The sequence below is a fragment of the Vicia villosa genome, linkage group LG2, assembly GCF_029867415.1.
Source record: "Vicia villosa cultivar HV-30 ecotype Madison, WI linkage group LG2, Vvil1.0, whole genome shotgun sequence".
NCBI classification, from domain to species: Eukaryota; Viridiplantae; Streptophyta; class Magnoliopsida; order Fabales; family Fabaceae; genus Vicia; species Vicia villosa.
The window spans coordinates 158,817,276-158,835,305 of NC_081181.1; the positions used below are offsets into that span (position 1 = coordinate 158,817,276).

General features: G+C 36.3%; 2 protein-coding genes across 2 annotated transcripts; both read left to right on the top strand.

Annotated features, from left to right (window-relative positions):
- Positions 1-1,016: 1,016 nt before the first annotated feature.
- On the top strand, positions 1,017-7,924 carry LOC131650443 (uncharacterized). The gene is made up of 3 exons (XM_058920153.1): positions 1,017-1,870; positions 1,958-2,069; positions 7,902-7,924. The coding sequence occupies exons 1-3, from the start codon at positions 1,493-1,495 to the stop codon at positions 7,922-7,924; spliced, it is 513 nt and encodes a 170-aa protein (XP_058776136.1). The 5' UTR covers positions 1,017-1,492.
- A 1,820-nt stretch (positions 7,925-9,744) lies between these two features.
- LOC131647216 (putative germin-like protein 2-1) lies at positions 9,745-10,682 on the top strand. The gene is made up of 2 exons (XM_058917128.1): positions 9,745-9,893; positions 10,005-10,682. The coding sequence occupies exons 1-2, from the start codon at positions 9,776-9,778 to the stop codon at positions 10,547-10,549; spliced, it is 663 nt and encodes a 220-aa protein (XP_058773111.1). The 5' UTR covers positions 9,745-9,775; the 3' UTR covers positions 10,550-10,682.
- Positions 10,683-18,030: the final 7,348 nt, after the last annotated feature.

Below are 18,030 nucleotides of genomic sequence, written 5' to 3' on the forward strand. Positions count from 1 at the left end.
CCATAAACCTTGTCTTATACAACTCTCAATAGGCCTTATTCTTGATTTTATACACCCATGTACTTTCAATAGGCTTCGCATGGATATGAAGATCAACAATAGCCCTAGTTTTACTCCGTCTTAAGGCGTGCAACTCTGAGAAAGATTAGAATAAGAATGTTTAAGTAAAGGTTGCTTATTGTTATTTATGGAAGAATATTCATTGTCATTGTTGTTTTCGGAAATTTCTACGCGAGGAATGGATTAGTTGGTAAAGTAGAACTAGTGTTGGGTGTATGTAAGGTTGGGTTTAGGGTCATTTTGGTTAGAGGTATGGACTATGGTATAGGGTTGGCAATGAATCAAACCAACTCGAAAATAGTTTGGAATTCGGTTCGACAATTAAATCGTTGAACTAGGCTCATGAACTAAATGAGCCGAATATGAGCTAAAAACTAAGTTCGTTAACTAAATGAGCTAAACTTGAACTATACATAGTTCGACTCGTTAGGTTCATGAGTTAACTCGATTATATATGAGATGAACTATATTGGCTTTAAGAGTAAGTTTAAATATTTGTTCCAAATCTTAACCCTATCTTTTTTTTTTAATCTAATAGTTTTAATTGATAATTTTAATTCTCAAGAGAACAAATTATCTTTTAAAAAATTATACAAATATAATCAACATCGTATAAATTTCAATCTTATAAATTTTATTTTATTTCTATATTTTTATTTTAAAAAAATATTAATTTTTAATATCATATATATATATATATATATATATATATAGAGAGAGAGAGAGAGAGAGAGAGAGAGAGAAATTCTTTGGCCACCTCCCTATCTTCTAGTCCACCTCTGGTGAAAACCCCATTATACCCCTGACTTCGGAAATGAACTTCCGAAATGCATGAAAAAGGTGTTTTCGGAAGTTCATCTCCGAAAGCGCCTTTTTTTTTGAAAAAAATGTCTTATTTCGGAAGTTCATTTCCGAAACTACAATTTCGGAAATGAACTTCCGAAATAAAACGCGTCCTGCAGAATAAGCAGAACTCTCCCCCTCCCCCAAATCATTTACCCTAATCATCATCAAACACTTCCATAGGCGAAATTTCTGCAGAAGCAAGTGTGAAGTAGCCAAACTCTTCTTCCAAACTCAACCAAACTCATCATTAAACACTAATTGGTAAGTTTATCATTGTTTTTTCAAGTTTTAGATCTATTTGATTAAACTATATTAGGGTGTTTAGAATCTGAAAAAATGACATTAAGATAGCTTAGTACTGATATTAGGATGTTTAGTAGGCAAAAAAATGGATTTGGTTTAGGTTTTTGGGTCTGCCATTGGAGGTTGCAGAGAAGCTCTGCGTGGGGGTGTTTCGGAAGTTCATTTCCGAAAACACCTCCATCCCAGTTTTCGGAAATGAACTTCCGAACTGTACCAGAAGTTCATTTTTTTTTGTTTTTTCATTTGTCTCGCATATTAATCGATTTCGATTGTTTACAGGATCATGTCAGACCAGCCAGCACGCATCAGACAGGGGAGAGAGTCCCAGACTGCGTCGGCTAGACGCGAGCGGGCGGCGGCGCATCTGGCGTCGACCCAGGGACGGGGGCAGGGACGGGGACGCCGTGTCCGCGTTCCACAGGACTTGGTGGAGAGTTCATCTGCTTCAGGCTCTAGGAGTAGGCTGGCTCGGGTATCTTCTTCCCGCCAGCGAGAGGAGGAGGATGAGGATGAGGAGGAGGAGGAGGTCATACCGGATGTTGACCCTCCAGTCGGGGAGGAGGAGGAGCAGGAGGTGGATAGCTTTCCGGGAGGGCCTTTTGACACTTCCCTGCTGATTCACTACCAGGATCACGTCGCTCGGCGGATCTGGGAGGGAGAGGTATTTTTTTTAACTTAGTCGTTTATTTGTCACCATTTTTTATAATTTTACCGTTTATTTCTTGCTTATTTGTTTTTTTTTTAACAGGAGAGAGAGCCATTGAAAATGGTGAACCACTCCAGGAAGATTTTCGGTCTGTTTAAACCAGCAGCTCAGTGGTTTAACGACCACGTGCGAGGTTCAGGGCTTAGCGGGCTCTGCATGACCGGGTACACCACCATCAGCACCGGCATTCAGGGGGCATTTGTGGAGCGCTGGCACAAGGAGACGTCATCTTTCCACCTGCCGGTTGGGGAGATGACGATCACCTTGCACGACGTGCAGTGTCTTCTCCACCTGCCGATTAGGGGGCCGCTGTTGGACCACTCCCGGATCCAGAGGGTCGAGGCCATCGAGTGGATGACGCTCTATCTGGGCATGGAGGAGGAGGTTGCTCACTTTGAGTGCGCCACGACATTTGGGCCTCATATCCGGTTCACCACACTGAAGACTTATTTTGAGCACCATCTGGACGCGGTTGCCGAGGCCGAGGCTGCGGGTGACGAGTTGTTCACACAGTATCACCGCGGCTGCGCTCTTCGGTGCTGGTACATGCATGTGGTAGGCGCTGCATGCTTTGTGGACAAGAGCGCCAGGTACGTCGACGTGACCTACCTCCGCTATTTCATGGACCTGGATACCGTTCACCAGTGGAACTGGGGGGCAGCTACTCTAGCATATCTCTACCAGAAGCTGAATGAGGCCTCCAACTGGAGGACGAGGCAGCTGGTCGGATCCTGCACTCTGCTTACGGTACGTTTGATTTTAACACATTCTCGTATTTATTTATTTATTTATGTTTCGTATTTATTTTTAATACATTATCGTATTTGTGTTTCAGAACTGGATCATCTCCTACTTCTCCCGCATCCACGGCTTCCACATCGATCCTGCGTACGTTGACGCCATGCCCAGGGCCGCCAGATACGCCCTCCAGAGGGGGAACGATGCGGTGGGACCATACCGCCTGTACCTGGACCGCACGATGCACGACGACGTCACCTGGAGGCCGTTCGCCGACTATGCTCAGGTTGTCCCCTTCGACGGGGTTGCTCTATATTCAGGCTGGTTGGCATGCGGGACCGGCATCATGGTCCGGTATCTCCCGGAGCGGTGCATGCGGCAGTTTGGGTTCGTGCAGATCATACCCAGGTCACCCTTCGAGGCTGCTCCTGACACAGTGATCAGAGTGCAGCTCACTGCCATATGGGAGGAGTGGCAGCATCATGTGGTACCGGAGGAGTACCGTCGCATGCGGGTCACCCAGGACTGGCACAGTGTGGAGGGGTACGTCACATGGTTCTACCGGGTGTCCCATCCTCTCTTGAGACCCGACGTTCCCGGCGCTCCTAGGCCAGCACACGAGGAGATCCTGGAGAACCGGCAGGCGGAGGATGACCACGCCATTGATCTCCTTCCGATCTGCCAGCGGATAGAGATGCTTGGGCGGGACGCGTTGCATCGAGGTGTCATTCATCAGGGCGGACCAGAGGCAGTCGCCGTGATGGAGATCATCGTCACTGATGCGGGCCGTGCGGCGGGGTACAGGCGGCAGAGGAGGGCCCAGGGTGAGCGGGTTAGGCACACCCAATAGTGGTGGGGTTTATTCATTTTTTGATTTTGGATTGTATATTTAGCACACTATTTTTATTTATTTCGGTTTGTATATAATATTTTCATATTAGTATTTTTTTTTGTTTATTTATCATATTAGTGTTTTCAGTCTATCTATTGTTTATTTTATTTGCCGGTAACGTTTAATTAAAATGCGGTTGCGTTTAAGAAAAAACATAAAAAAAAAACACAGTTTCTGCATAATTCGGAAATGAACTTCCGAATTCACCCCCCATGAGGTGTTTTCGGATGTTCATCTCCGAACGCACCCCCCATGAGGTGTTTTCGGAGATGAACTTCCGAATCAAGGAAATTTTTTTAAAAAAAAAGCGCTTCGGAAGTTCATTTCCGAAGCAGGGGTAGTTTGGGAATTTCGCTGGGGGTGACCCCCCATAGGGAGGTGGGTAAAGAAATTTTCATATATATATATATATATATATATAATAGACTTTGAAAAATTACTTTTAAGTCCGGAAAATAAGCGAGTTGAACCTAACAAGATAAGCCTAACGAGTTGAACTGAGATGTTCGTGAACTTCTAACAAGTCGAGTTTGAGCTGGAAAAAAAGTTTGTGATGAGCTCGAACTCGAACTCGGCCAATTCTTAACAAGTCGAGTTTGAGCTGAAAAAAGTTCGTGATGAATTCGAACTCGAACTCGGCCAATTCTTAACGAGTCAAACTGAGCTGAGGCGAATTCGACTCGACTCGACTCATTTCCATCCCTAATGGTATGATGTATAATAAGTATAGTGGAAAGGGGGATTTGTGTTTTGGTAAGGAATAAAATGATGATAGTAAGTTATGTCTATTGAAATGAAAATATTTCTGCTCTTGAGATCAAATAAATGTTATTTCTGCTTTTGAGATCAAATAAATATGTTCTTTTTGTTGGGCATGTAATTCTATATATTAGAGGGGTGAATTGTGTGTGTTTGAAAAATGTTGTTCGAAGACAAAATCATTTGAAAAATTAGAATTTTAAAAAAATTGTTAAAACAAACAAGTAAAAAAGCAGCAGAAAAAATATAAATGAAAAGAAATGCAATGAAAAGAAAAATAATGTAAAGGAGATGAGGAAAAGAGAAACAACACCGAAAATTCATACAAGTTCACCTTAATAACTTGAGAGCTTTCAATAGAATATGCTCAAAAACCTTATTTTATAACAATATAAAGTTTTTCAATAGTTAACTTCCAACCAAATCAACAAACAGAGATTAGAGTGATTATCCTCCAAACAAAATAGAGATTTTGCGCGGACTGATCTCGAACAAAGATAGAGTTTTATATTGACTATCCTCTGAACTGAACCAAGGTTTTACACGGGCTCACCTTCAAACTGAGACGAGATTTTATACAGACTAATTCGATTTTTTTCGTTTTCCCCATAAAATCTCGACTTTTTTCATTTTTTCGAAAAAAACTCGATTTTTCTCCTTTTTTCAAAAAAACTCGACTTTTTTGGTTTTTCCGAAAAAAACTCAATTTTTTTCGTTTTCCCCCAAAAAAATCTCGACTTTTTTCATTTTTTCGAAAAAAAACTCAATTTTTTTTTCGTTTTCCCCAAAAAAACTCGATTTTTCGTTTTTCTGGAAAAAAAACTCGACTTTATTGTTTTTTCTGAGAAACCTGATTTTCCCGTTTTTCGGAAAAACGTGATTTTTTCATTTTTGGAAAAAACTCGGTTTTTTTTGAAAAAACTCGATTTTTCGTTTTTCCTGAAAAAACACGATTTTTTTGTCTTTCCGAAAAAACACGATTTTTCGTTAATTCGAAAAAACTCGATTTTTTTGTTTTCCCGAAAAACTGGATTTTTTTTGTTTTTCGTAAAAACACGATTTTTTTTGTTTTTTTGGAAAAAAACTCGATTTTCAATTTTCTGAAGAAACTCGTAAATAATTTAAACCATTTAAAGTATAAAATAAAAATAATCCATTGGATTATCAAAATGTGTTGGATGGATTGGATCATCCATGTATATAAATGGATGGATTTAATCCATCCATTAACTTATTTTTTATTTGGTGGATGGATTGGATGAATTTTTTGGTGGATGGATTGAATGGATTTTAACTTAATGGATCCAATTGTCACCCCTAGTTTTAAGGCGTGCAACTCTAAGGAAGATTAGAATAAGAATGTTTAAGTAAAGGTTGCTTATTGTTATTTATGGAAGAATATTCATTGTCATTGTTGTTTTCGGAAATTTCTACGCGAGGAATGGATTAGTTGGTAAAGTAGAACTAATGTTGGGTGTATGTAAGGTTGGGTTTAGGGTCATTTTGGTTAGAGGTATGGACCATGGTATAGGGCTGGCAATGAATCAAACCAACTCGAAAATAGTTTAGAACTCGGTTCGACAATTAAATCGTTAAACTAGGCTCATGAACCAAATGAGCCGAATATAAACTAAAAACTAAGTTCGTTAACTAAATGAGCTGAACTTGAACTATACATAGTTCGTTAGGTTCACGAGTTAATTCGATTATATATGAGATGAACTATATTGTCTTTAAGAGTAAGTTTAAATATTTGTTTCAAATCTTAACCCTATCTTTTTTTTTAATCTAATAGTTTTAATTGATAATTTATATTCTCAAGAGAACAAATTATTTTTAAAAAAATTATACATATATAATCAACATGTATAAATTTCAGTCTTATAAATTTTATTTTATTTCTATATTTTTATTTTAAAAATATTAATTTTTAATATCATATATATATATATATATATATATATATATATATATATTTATAATAGACTTTAAAAAATTACTTTTAAGTCCGGGAAATAAGCGAGTTGAACCTAACGAGTTGAACTGAGATGTTCGTGAACTTCTAACAAATCGAGTTTGAGCTGGAAAAAAAGTTCGTGATGAGCTCGAACTCGAACTCGGCCAATTCTTAACGAGTCGAACTGAGCTGAGGCGAATTCGACTCGACTCGACTCATTTCCAGCCCTAATAGTATGATGTATAGTAAGCATAGTGGAAAGGGGGGTTTGTGTTTTGGTAAGGAATAAAATGATCATAGTAAGTTATGTCTATTGAAATGAAAATATTTCTGCTCTTGAGATCAAATAAATGTTATTTCTGCTCTTGAGATCAAATAAATATGTTCTTTTTGTTGGGCATGTAATTCTATATATTAGAGGGGTGAATTGTGTGTTTGAAAAATGTTGTTTGAAGACAAAATCATTTGAAAAGTTAGAATTTTAAAAAATTTGTTAAAACAAACAAGTAAGAAAGCAGCAAAAAAAAATAAATGAAAAGAAATGCAATGAAAAGAAAAATAATGTAAAGGAGACGAGGAAAAGAGAAACAACACCGGAAATTCATACAGGTTCACCTTAATAACTTGAGAGCTTTCAATAGAATATGCTCACATACCTTATTTTATAACAATATGAAGTTTTTCAATAGTTAACTTCCAACCAAATCAACAAACAGAGATTAGAGTGATTATCCTCCAAACAAAATAGAGATTTTGCGCGGACTGATCTCAAACAAAGATTGAGTTTTATATTGACTATCCTCTAAACTGAACTAGGATTTTACACGGGCTCACCTTCAAACTGAGATGATATTTTATACAGACTAATATGGAAACTACTAAGATTTTATACTAGGTTGAACTTAGGAACCAATGTGCGAATATATATAGGGTAATCTCAAACCGGTAGAACGTTTACACAGGGCTGAGATTAGGAACCGTTGAGGAGATTTTAATGGATGATCTTCATGAACCAAAAGAGAACTTTTCTTCCAGAAGAAACTCACGAACTAAACAGAGACTTCCCAAGACAATCCCCCAAAACAAGCAAGAGTTTTTACTAGTTTTAGCTCATAACCAAACAACTTCTTACAAAAGAATATTTTACTCAAGAGATACACTATTGGTAACTTACAATTAAGAATTTTCCAAAAAAAAAGGTCCTCACTTCGATACAAGAGCATGCATTCTCGAAGCACTATTGCAAAATATACGTGAGAAAATGAGTGATTTATAGAAAAATATGAGAGAGTGAAAAAGTATGATACAATATCATTTTCTAGTTGAAATGAAATTATAGAGAGGCTCTCTGTTTATAGGCCAGATTGTGATTTAAATTTGGAAACAATCCATGGGTGAAATGAATGTCACAATCAATTAGGTCAATTGATTATTACACCTAAATATTCGATTATTCAAGCTGCAAATGTAAGGTTTTGATATTTAGTTGTTACTAATCATTAGGAAACTGTCCCCATCGATTTTAGGCTCAATAAAAATAAAATAATCAATAAGATGATTAGGCAAATCGATTGTAAAAAGCCCTCCTATTGATCAGACAATGCCTTAATCAATTAGCTAGTTTTTAAAAACAATTTTAGGTGGTTTTGACAAGAAAAGGTAGACTTCTCAAATATTTTTAGAGTATGTGTGATTTTTCCATAAAATTTCCAGGATTTTTTGTGCTTTTACAAGACAACGGTCACTCAGACGGAAACGAACACACGAGCTTTCGCACTTGCTTTCTTTCACAACTTTGACGCTTCAAATCTTAGCATTGTTATCTTTGACTTTAGTATAACACAAGAATCTTGAATCTTATAGCTTGATCTGACTTGGGGTGCCTTCAAGTTGATTACCATTATCAGAGAGTTGAGAGAGCAAACCACTGGCGAACCTCGAAACATAAGTCTTAACTTGAATGTTGTTTGACAACCATAGTGTTAAGTTCAAAGAGATGACTTGATCTTCTAGAACATCTTCCAAATGCAGCTTTAGATATTTTCAAGTTAATCCCCATAATCAAGGAGTTGGAAAGATATCACCACCGACTTCATTAATCATTTGCTTTGTCGTCATCAAAACACTAGGAACATTGTCATCAGGATCATCAGCTTCATACCTGCAAATACGTAAAGCCACAACAAGGACTCTTTAAGAAGATGTACTATTTATATTGTCTCTAGGAGGATATGAATCTTCAGAGAAGATTCATTATTTATATTGTGTCTTAGGCGATAAAGATTCTTTAGAGAAGATCTATATATTTCCTCTTCGACGACAAGAACTCTTCAGAGAAGACCCAACGTTTTATATTTCCACTTTGCCGGCAATGGCTCTTTAGATATGATCTAGCCTTTAAATAGAAAATAGTAAATGGCTAACTGTACGAGTATCTCGAGTTAACTAAGTTCTCTATTTTAGGTATGAGTTCTCCATCTAGCTAATCGAGTTTGTAAGTTCCATGAGATAATTTTTGACATATGCAGTATGGACCTTTCTAGTTAAGCTGTAGTTTTTTCAAACGAGTTGGCACATCAACTTTCGTGAGCACGAGGTTGCTCTCTCGCATTTCCCTTGTGACTAATTTGGAATTGAACCTCTTAGCAGCCATATGTTTGGCAGAGAATTCTCTAATATTAGCAACATCATGGGTTTTGTCGATCAAGCTGATGCACAACTAAGCCCTGCCTAATATTTACTTGGATGCTGAAAAAGTAACAAATGTTATAAAATATCTAGCCAACCAGGATCTCACGAGGTAACAATAAGTTAATAAATCTCTTATTCCAAATCATGTTCAAAATCAACAAACCACTGATGTTGGGGTCTTCAATGCAAATATCTCTTATTCGAATAAATCTGTAATTTATTGTTTTCATTTTACTTTTTCTCTTTTCCATTCAAATTTATTTTTCAGTTTCTTTATACATTAAATTATTTCACCTAAACACATTATATATATATATATATATATATATATATATATATATATATATATATATATATATATATACACATATATATATTATATATATATGTGTGTGTATATATATATATATATATATATATATATATATATATATATATATATATATATATATATATATATTTCAAAGGATTAATATTTAAAATATCAACTCCAACTACTAACTCTGTAATACAATTTCAACTTAGCACAACATCATGGACAAAACCCTCTTATGTTAAATTAATCCTCTCTTTAATTGACTATATCCATAACTTGAAACGCGTGTGACAAGTTATTCATTAGAAGAATAAGTAGCATTTAGTTGTTAAATATTAATTGAACATGTATCTTGCTAATTCTAAAAGACTTTTTTTACCATTCATAAACAAATGGAATGTTTCAATGTCTAAACTTGTTATAAATAGACTCTCTCTATGTCTCCAAAATCTCATCATTCATAAACATACAGAAGCAAATATACAACAAACAAACAAAGAGAGCAATATGAAGAATAGTTACTTGCTTTTTACAGCCTTCTTAGCCTTAGCATCCTGTGCCTTTGCATTTGATCCCAGCCCTCTACTAGACTTTTGTGTAGCTATCAATGACACCAAGAATGGTGGTATGTATTTATAACAATGTTTTTTCTGTTCATTACTGCTATGATAATTATGGTTAAGCCTTTGAAATTTATTACAGTCAATCAATTTAATCGCTCATATTTGATTTGCAGTGTTTGTCAATGGAAAATTCTGCAAAGATCCAAAACTTGCTACTGCAAATGACTTCTTCTTCTCAGTGAAAGAAGGAAACACATCAAATTCACTAGGCTCAAAAGTGACACCGGTTGCGGTTAATGAGATATTAGGATTAAATACTCTTGGTATTTCTCTTGCTCGCATTGACTTTGCACCTAGGGGACTAAATCCTCCACATACTCATCCAAGAGGTACTGAGATTCTTATAGTTTTGGAAGGTACTCTCTATGTTGGTTTTGTTACTTCTAACCCAGAAAACCGTCTCATCACAAAAGTACTCAACAAAGGAGATGTATTTGTGTTCCCTATTGGTCTCATTCACTTTCAATTGAATGTGGGATATGGAAATGCGGTTGCCATCGGTGGACTTAGTAGTCAGAATCCAGGAGTTATCACAATTGCGAATGCTGTATTTGGATCTAATCCAAAAGTTTCTTCAGAAGTTCTCACAAAGGCTTTTCAAGTGGACAATAACATAGTTGACAATCTTCAGAAACAGTTTTGGTTTGACAACAACTAGAGTTGTTGCAACTTGTGATATATGTTTGAGTTACTAAATTTATTTGAATGTTGTTAGGTTTTCCATTTTACCTCATGACATTGTGATATTTACTAGAAGATTAGAATAAAATAAAATGTAAGACTGGATGCATCTTATATTCATGATTGAATTATTTGAATAAATATATTTTATTTTCTTTAACATGATCTATACATTTGAGATGCTAATGACATGGTAACTTCTTTAACAACATCTGAAAATCTCTAATTAACTAAAGTGTCTAGATCAAGTATATCTAGTTTAGTATGCACCATATGCTTCCTTGCTTGGTGAGGAAGGTGATGATTGTGATGCATCAAGTTGAATTCTTGTGTGTTGAGTTACATGATGGTTCATCATCATGATTATTTTTTAACTTCCAACCACAAGCTGGAGCATGATAGATGTCTTGGTGATAGTGCCTTGGTGTAGAAGTTGGTCAATTAAAACATGGTAGAAGTAGGTAGCAACTTGAACATACCTTGTTGAACAAAGTAGAAATCTATTTAAAGATATTTGGTTCTTTCATAGAAATTTAGGATTGGAAATGATATATATAAAACTTTGATTGTCATCACAATTTATTATGAAGGCTTGGTTAGAGGTATGGTATGATGTATAGTTAGTCTAGTCGAAGGGAAGACTTGTGTTTCGGTCAGAAATAGCAATGATCACGGTGACTTAAGTCTCTTGAAATGAAAATATTTCTGCTACTGAGATGAAATAAAAATGGTCTTTTCATTCCTAACTTGTATCTCAAGTAAATATCCAAATTCCTTTTCAGACAATTCCTTCAAAGACCCTACTAACAGGAGCAAAGATAGTGTACTGCAGGGGCAAATCCCCGGCATACCTTCAAAACTGCTCGAGCAAATTCGGTCATACATTAGTATCGTCCCATTGGTTCACGATCGTCTCTTACTTTTTTCTTGACTTAAATCAACCCATTGGTTCAGGATCGTCTCTTACTTTCTTATGGATCTTCGTCAACCCATTGGTTGAGAACAGTATTTTCGTTTATCGACCTTCGTTAACTCATCAATTGAAGTTGGTTATGTCATGTTTCGTCAATCAACCAATTGGTTGAAGATAGGGATGACAACGGGGCGGGGCGGGGACGGTTTTTACCTTCACCAAACCCAAACTCAAATCGCGAAACAATTCTCGTTCACTGCCTCAAACTCCAACAGGGATGAAAAATTAAAACTCAAACCCGACCCAAACGGGTTCGGGTTGGGTTTATGTATCCCCAACCCACCAATATCCATTTAGTGAAATCAATTTTTGCATTAGAAATATTTATTTTTTCCAAAAAAAATTCATTATAATTATAAATAATAAAATAAACATTCTCAAAAATTTTCTTACATACATTTCAAATATTTTAAATAATAAATACAAATCAAAATATCAAAACATTGGACACATATTTAATATTTTAAATTATAAAAAAAAATAATGTACATAATAAAATAAACGTGGCGGATTTGGGGACGGGTTCGGGGTGGGTACTAGTTTCTCCATTACCCGACCCGTCCTCATATTTTGAAATCAGAAAAAATCCAAATCCGAACCCAAACCTAGTCTAAGCGGGTTTTCATCGTCAACTTCGGGGTGGGTTCGGGCGGGTACCTGCGGGTATGGATTATGTTTCCATGCCTAGTTGAAGACAATTTTTCGTTGACCCATTGGTCGAAGTCAGTCAACTCATTGTTGAAGATATTATTCCGCTGACCCATTGGTTGAAGTTAGTCAATTCATTGGTTGAAGACAGTTTTTTATTGACCCATTGGTCTAACTAGTTTTTAAGTGGATCTGAATCAACCCATCGGATGAAGACGATTTCTCATCAATCGTCATCAATCCATTGATTGAAGTTGGTTATTTCATGTTGTGTAAATCTAAATCAACTCATTAGTTGAGAATGATATTTTGTTCTTACTGACCTCCATCAACCCATTGGTTGAAGTCAGGTATTCTAAGTTAATCTACGTCAACCCATTGCGGAATATGGTTATTTTATTTTAATCTCAACCTATTGGTTAAAGTTTGTTTTTCAGTTTAAGTTAACGCATAGGATATGAATAATTAATCATTTACCATTCCATTGACCAGTGTCAACCCGTTGGTTGGGCTTGGTTACTATTTATTGATCTAAGATAATCCATTGGTTCAGGATGATCATTCATAGATTCATTGGTGATTTCTCATTCCAATCTCCGTATTCGTCATTCTCATTCCAACCCCTGCATTGGTCGCCTCTCCGTTGGTTCAATCTAATTATCGACCCCCTTGTTGGTGATGAACTCTGTTTCTATTACCTTTAGCCTCATACAAATACTTCATTTTTTCTAGCCCGTCTAGAATGTCTCATTTCTGTGGCCTGTCTAGAATGTCTCATTTTCTTAGCCCCATCCAAAATGTTCCATTTCTTTGGCCTGTCTAAAATGTCTCATTTCTCTGGCCTCGTCTAGAATATATTATTTCTCTGGTCCATCTAGAATGTCTCATTTCTTTGACCCATCCAGAATGTCTCATTTTCTCTGACCCATCCAGAATATCTCATTTTCTCTGGCCCGTCCACAATGTTCTACTTCTCTGGCTCATCCACAATGTCTCATTTTACTGGCCTCGTCCAGAATATCCCATTCATATGTTCCATCCAGAATGTCTCATTTCTCTCGTCCGTCTGTAACACCCTTCTAAACCCCACAGAATAATAAAATAAATTCAGAGTAAAACATGTAGTAAGGATGCTACAACTCGTCAAATAACCTTTTAAAACCAAGTATGTCATGCTTATCACGAGGAAACACAATAGTTCACTTTCATAAATCATGCTAACACAGCGGAAATCAATTCATAAGTTGAATAATATATTAAAACCATAGTTTATCATCTCCAACAGGTTATCACATTAAAACCCAACAAAATTATTCAACAAAATAAAATTAAGAGTTATCAGACAACTCTAAAACAAACGAGCGTTCCCCCAATGTTACAAGACCAGAGCATGACCGACATGACCCAAAATAAATGGATTAACTCTACGAGCTATCCTCACCAAAGCAATAAAGTTGCTACTCCTCAATCTGGAAAAATGTCAACATGTAAGGTGAGACAGATTCACAATTAACAAATGTTATAAGCTCATAAATAACGAAACATCATAAGCAATTGTCCACCCTATTGTATCATGTTACGGAATTTAGTATAAATCATCCACAGTTACGAAATACAAACCATCACAAATACAACACCAAGTTATAACACTGGGAGTCTCCCAATCATGTTATAACAATACATACATCAATGCAAGACTCTATGCATGTGGTACCATACATGGGCTAAACCCATCCGACTGATCTATTCATCACCAAGATACAGCCCAACCGGCACAAATTCCACACAATGGGAATTATGCCCACCATTTGATCCACAACATCACCGGGATCCATCACCAAAATGTGTATGAATGAATGCACACATATGACATACTTATAACATCACCGATCCGATGCATCGCATCGTCTCATTACAACTCACCATTTCATCACTAATAAGCATGTACATGTCTTAGCAATCATTCAATCATATCACACATATTCATGTCAGACATCATCCAATCACAATGAAAATCAAGATAGTTTCATCACCATAATAACACATTGCTACATTCACACATATATGTACACAATGCTACAATTCATCATTTAAATTAATTCGAGATTTAAAATAAAATCAGGCCACTGCCAATCTCACCAATTCATCCTATAAAGCTCTTAATCAGCTTCGCAACGCCCAAAATGGCACATAAATCGGACGCTCGGATCAAAAGTTACGGATTTTTAAAAGTAAAACAATTTTTCAAAAGCTTCAGTGGTAACTAGTTACCTCAATCCATGAACCGGTTACTGCCTGACGGACATACCAAAATCCCATTCGTAACAGCGGCAATTCAATTAAATTCATCATATAATCAACAAACATCATAGTACACAAGTCAAGTAACATCATGACACAATTAAATCTATTCCTTAAGAAGAGCATATTTATTTTCAATTCATCACAAGGCATCATTATGAGCTCACACGGATCGAATACGTACAACCAATTGTATCTAGCATACAACATCATTATCAACTCATACGGATCAAACACATACAACAAGCATAAGTTATATTAAATAATTTTCTAAGGGTTCTCAATCTATTTTTATAAGATAGTAATTTATTTTAGCTTTTCAACGGTCCAAACGGCACGTCAATCGGACTTACAGATCAAAAGATACGAATTTTTGAAATTCTAAAAATTTAGCTTAACATGCAGGGTAACGGGTTACCTCATTTCAGGTAACCGGATACCTCAGCCCAGAAGTCATTTTTTCACTTTTCGCTCCCAGGTAACCGGTTACTTCACTGACAGAACCAAAAATTCTGCATTTTAATGGTGTAACTCCAATCCTTTCACCATCCAAACATTCCTAACATCTAAATATCATCCCAAAATGTCCCAAAATATTTTCAGCATAGAAACAACACCAAAACAATCACTCTAACACATTTCTACCAAATTTTAGATACATTTAACATCAAGTATCATTCATAATCAGTCAATTTCATCACATTCATCAATTTGACCCTAAAGTTTCCAAAACCCCAAAACCACAATTCATACAATTGAGAACAACAATATACATAATCAATCCCATTACCCATAAACCAATAATAGATGCTAATTGGAAATAGTCACCCCTTATCTTAGCCAAAAATCTTGAATCTTCCTCTTTCTCTATTCTCCTCTTCCTCTGCTCTTTTACGTGTTTCAGTCTTCTCCTCTTTTGTTCTCTAACTTCTCTTCTCCCTATTTCCTTTATTTTATGAAAATAGCATAACTTAGTAAAAGACCCACTAATTAACACCTTCCCTTTACTAATTGTCACGCTGGCCCAATTACCTTATTCTCATAATTTTCTCAATTAAATCACCAGATTCCGAAATTCCAATTATTCCAATTAAATAATTTAAACTCTAATTAAATTAAATAATGGAAAATATGGGGTGTTACATGTTGAGTGCCAGAAATTCGTTATTTTTACTATTGTTTTGTGGCACTTATCAATTCTTTTGTATTATATTCTCTGAATAATTCCCCGCTTTTTGTATAAATATGTATAGATAGGATTTAACTGAGTTTTTATTCATTTATATACCATTTGATAGTTTTCTATTCATTTTGTAGATATTGAGTCGCTTTTGGAGCACGAGCAATAAAGTGCCAAAGACACGGCTTCAAAACGCGCAATTTTGAGCGACGGAACCAACGAATCGTCGAATAAATCTCAAAATCAAATAAAAATAAATCATCAATTTAGTTGATATTCATTCATTATTGGATAGAGCATGGAATAAGCTTTCCAACGCTTCGAACCGGGCGCAAATCGGCATTACGGTTCTCGAGTTATGGCCGAAACAGTGCAGAACTTTTTGCTGTACTGGTGTGTCTCTCCGGGCGAAAAAAGGGCTCGCCGGGAGAGCCCAACCGACCCAAAAATATGCCAACTTGCTGTCTAGAGTCGCCGGGCGAACCATTTTAGTCGCCGGGCGAAGCAGTGTCGGCAGAAACGTGTTTTAAGGTAGAAAAATCACATTTTTGGAGGGATGGTTGGATATTTTAGAGCTCCAATCCATCCAATAGCATTTTTTGAGTGGAATGATGCTAGAAAACACATTGGAGCTGTCAAATGGATGATCCGGGGTTGAATCCTTCATCAATCGGAGCCGACAAACCGGGAGATTTTTGGGTTTTTCTCCATTTCTTCTCTTTGTAGTTTCTTTTGTGAGTTTTGTTATGTATATACTTTGATCTCATGTATATTTGTTGACTATTATGTTATATAAAGCTTGCTTTCATATTTTTATGGATTATTGTCTTAGATTGTTGCTTTGTTGCTATGTGTTTGAGTTGCTATAGAGATGTAGGGCTCTAATGCTTATTTAGGATGATTTTCTATTAACTTAATTGCAGAGATAGATTAGGTTGATAATCACTTAGTGTCAGTGCTTAATGCGTCTGAGTGGTCGTGTTTGTCTGAGAGATCGACATTTACGGGAAGCTCGGATTTCTCATGTGTTGTTTAGGTGTCTGAGAGATCGTCACTTAGATAATTTTGTGGGTTGTGTTGTTGACATGTGGTAATATTGATAGGTTACAAGTTGAGTATATTCGGTCAATAAGTTTAAGTTTGTAAAGAGTAAATTATATGCAATACTTGATAGTTTCTTCTCTCTAAAGAATGAATTATTTTTGTGTTAATATTTACTTTTCCATTTTTTATCTTTAACAAATTCAATCCAAACTCATAACTATGGAAACTGTTGAACGGCAGTTCAATGCACTAGTCCCTGTGGAGACGATAATTTCCCGGATAAATACTTCCAAAACTTTTGTTGCTTGCCGCTTTACCGCTTCAACATTACACCGTCCAGAATGTCTTATTTCTCTTGCCTCGTCCAGAATAACCCATTTCTCGTATCCGCCCAAAATGTCTCTTTTTCTCTGGCCTCGTCTAGAATATCCCATTTCTCTAGTTTGTCTGAAATGTCACATTTTCTCTGACCCTGTCCAAGATGTCCGATTCATCCCATTTCCATTGGTTTCCTTGTCACGTCTAAGCGGAGGATCCTATTTTACTCTGGTCCTGGCCGTGAGTTTATCAAAAACATCAAAACTGAAGATACAATTTTAACCTGTTCAAAGGGTTGTTGAAATTCTTTAGCACTTGATGGACTCCTCATATTGATGATAGCTTGGCACTTATCTAAAATTTACTCTAGCCTTCTTCGGGACCGCATGAATCCTAGGAATTTGCCTCAATCAGATGCAAAGTGGCAAAATCTGTTATAGTTATAGCACTGAATCTTTCTCTTGTCAAACTTTTTCTTTCCCTTATGAACATTCTTCTGTTTATTTTCTTCTGAAGAAGGAGGCTCTGACTTCTAAACATTATTTTTCTTATTTTCTAGGCATGCTTGCTTCTTATTCTTCTTAACAAAAGAAGTCTTCGGATCCGATTCAGACTCCCTTTTGTTAGAACAAGATTTGTTCTGATCAATTATCTTAGTTTTGATGATAACAATAATATGAATTTTGCTTAAGATAATATGGTACTCTAATCCAATGCAATTTCCTTTTCAGGAAATATATAAAGAGTATGCATAACTCAGCGCTCAGAAGCTTTGTCTCAAAGGTTCAGCATGCAACATCAGAACATGGTCTGGCAAGACATCAGAAGATGGTCGAAGCAGAATCAGAACATGGGTCTATGGAAGCATCAGAAGAACATGAGATCAGAAGCACTGAAGTTCTGATGGTATCACGCTCAGAAGCACTTCAAGGTCAGAAGATCAGAAAATGCTATGCACCAAGCTGTTTGACTCTGATGATATTCAAACGTTGTA

Coding starts and splice junctions, on each gene's coding strand:
- LOC131650443 (XM_058920153.1), top strand. CDS start 1,493: ATGTCAGACCAGCCAGCACGCATCAGACAGGGGAGAGAGTCCCAGACT. Junction 1,871..1,957: donor GGCGGATCTGGGAGGGAGAG/GTATTTTTTTTA, acceptor TTTTTTTAACAG/GAGAGAGAGCCATTGAAAAT. Junction 2,070..7,901: donor TTCAGGGCTTAGCGGGCTCT/GCATGACCGGGT, acceptor AAACAATTTTAG/GTGGTTTTGACAAGAAAAGG.
- LOC131647216 (XM_058917128.1), top strand. CDS start 9,776: ATGAAGAATAGTTACTTGCTTTTTACAGCCTTCTTAGCCTTAGCATCC. Junction 9,894..10,004: donor CAATGACACCAAGAATGGTG/GTATGTATTTAT, acceptor TTTGATTTGCAG/TGTTTGTCAATGGAAAATTC.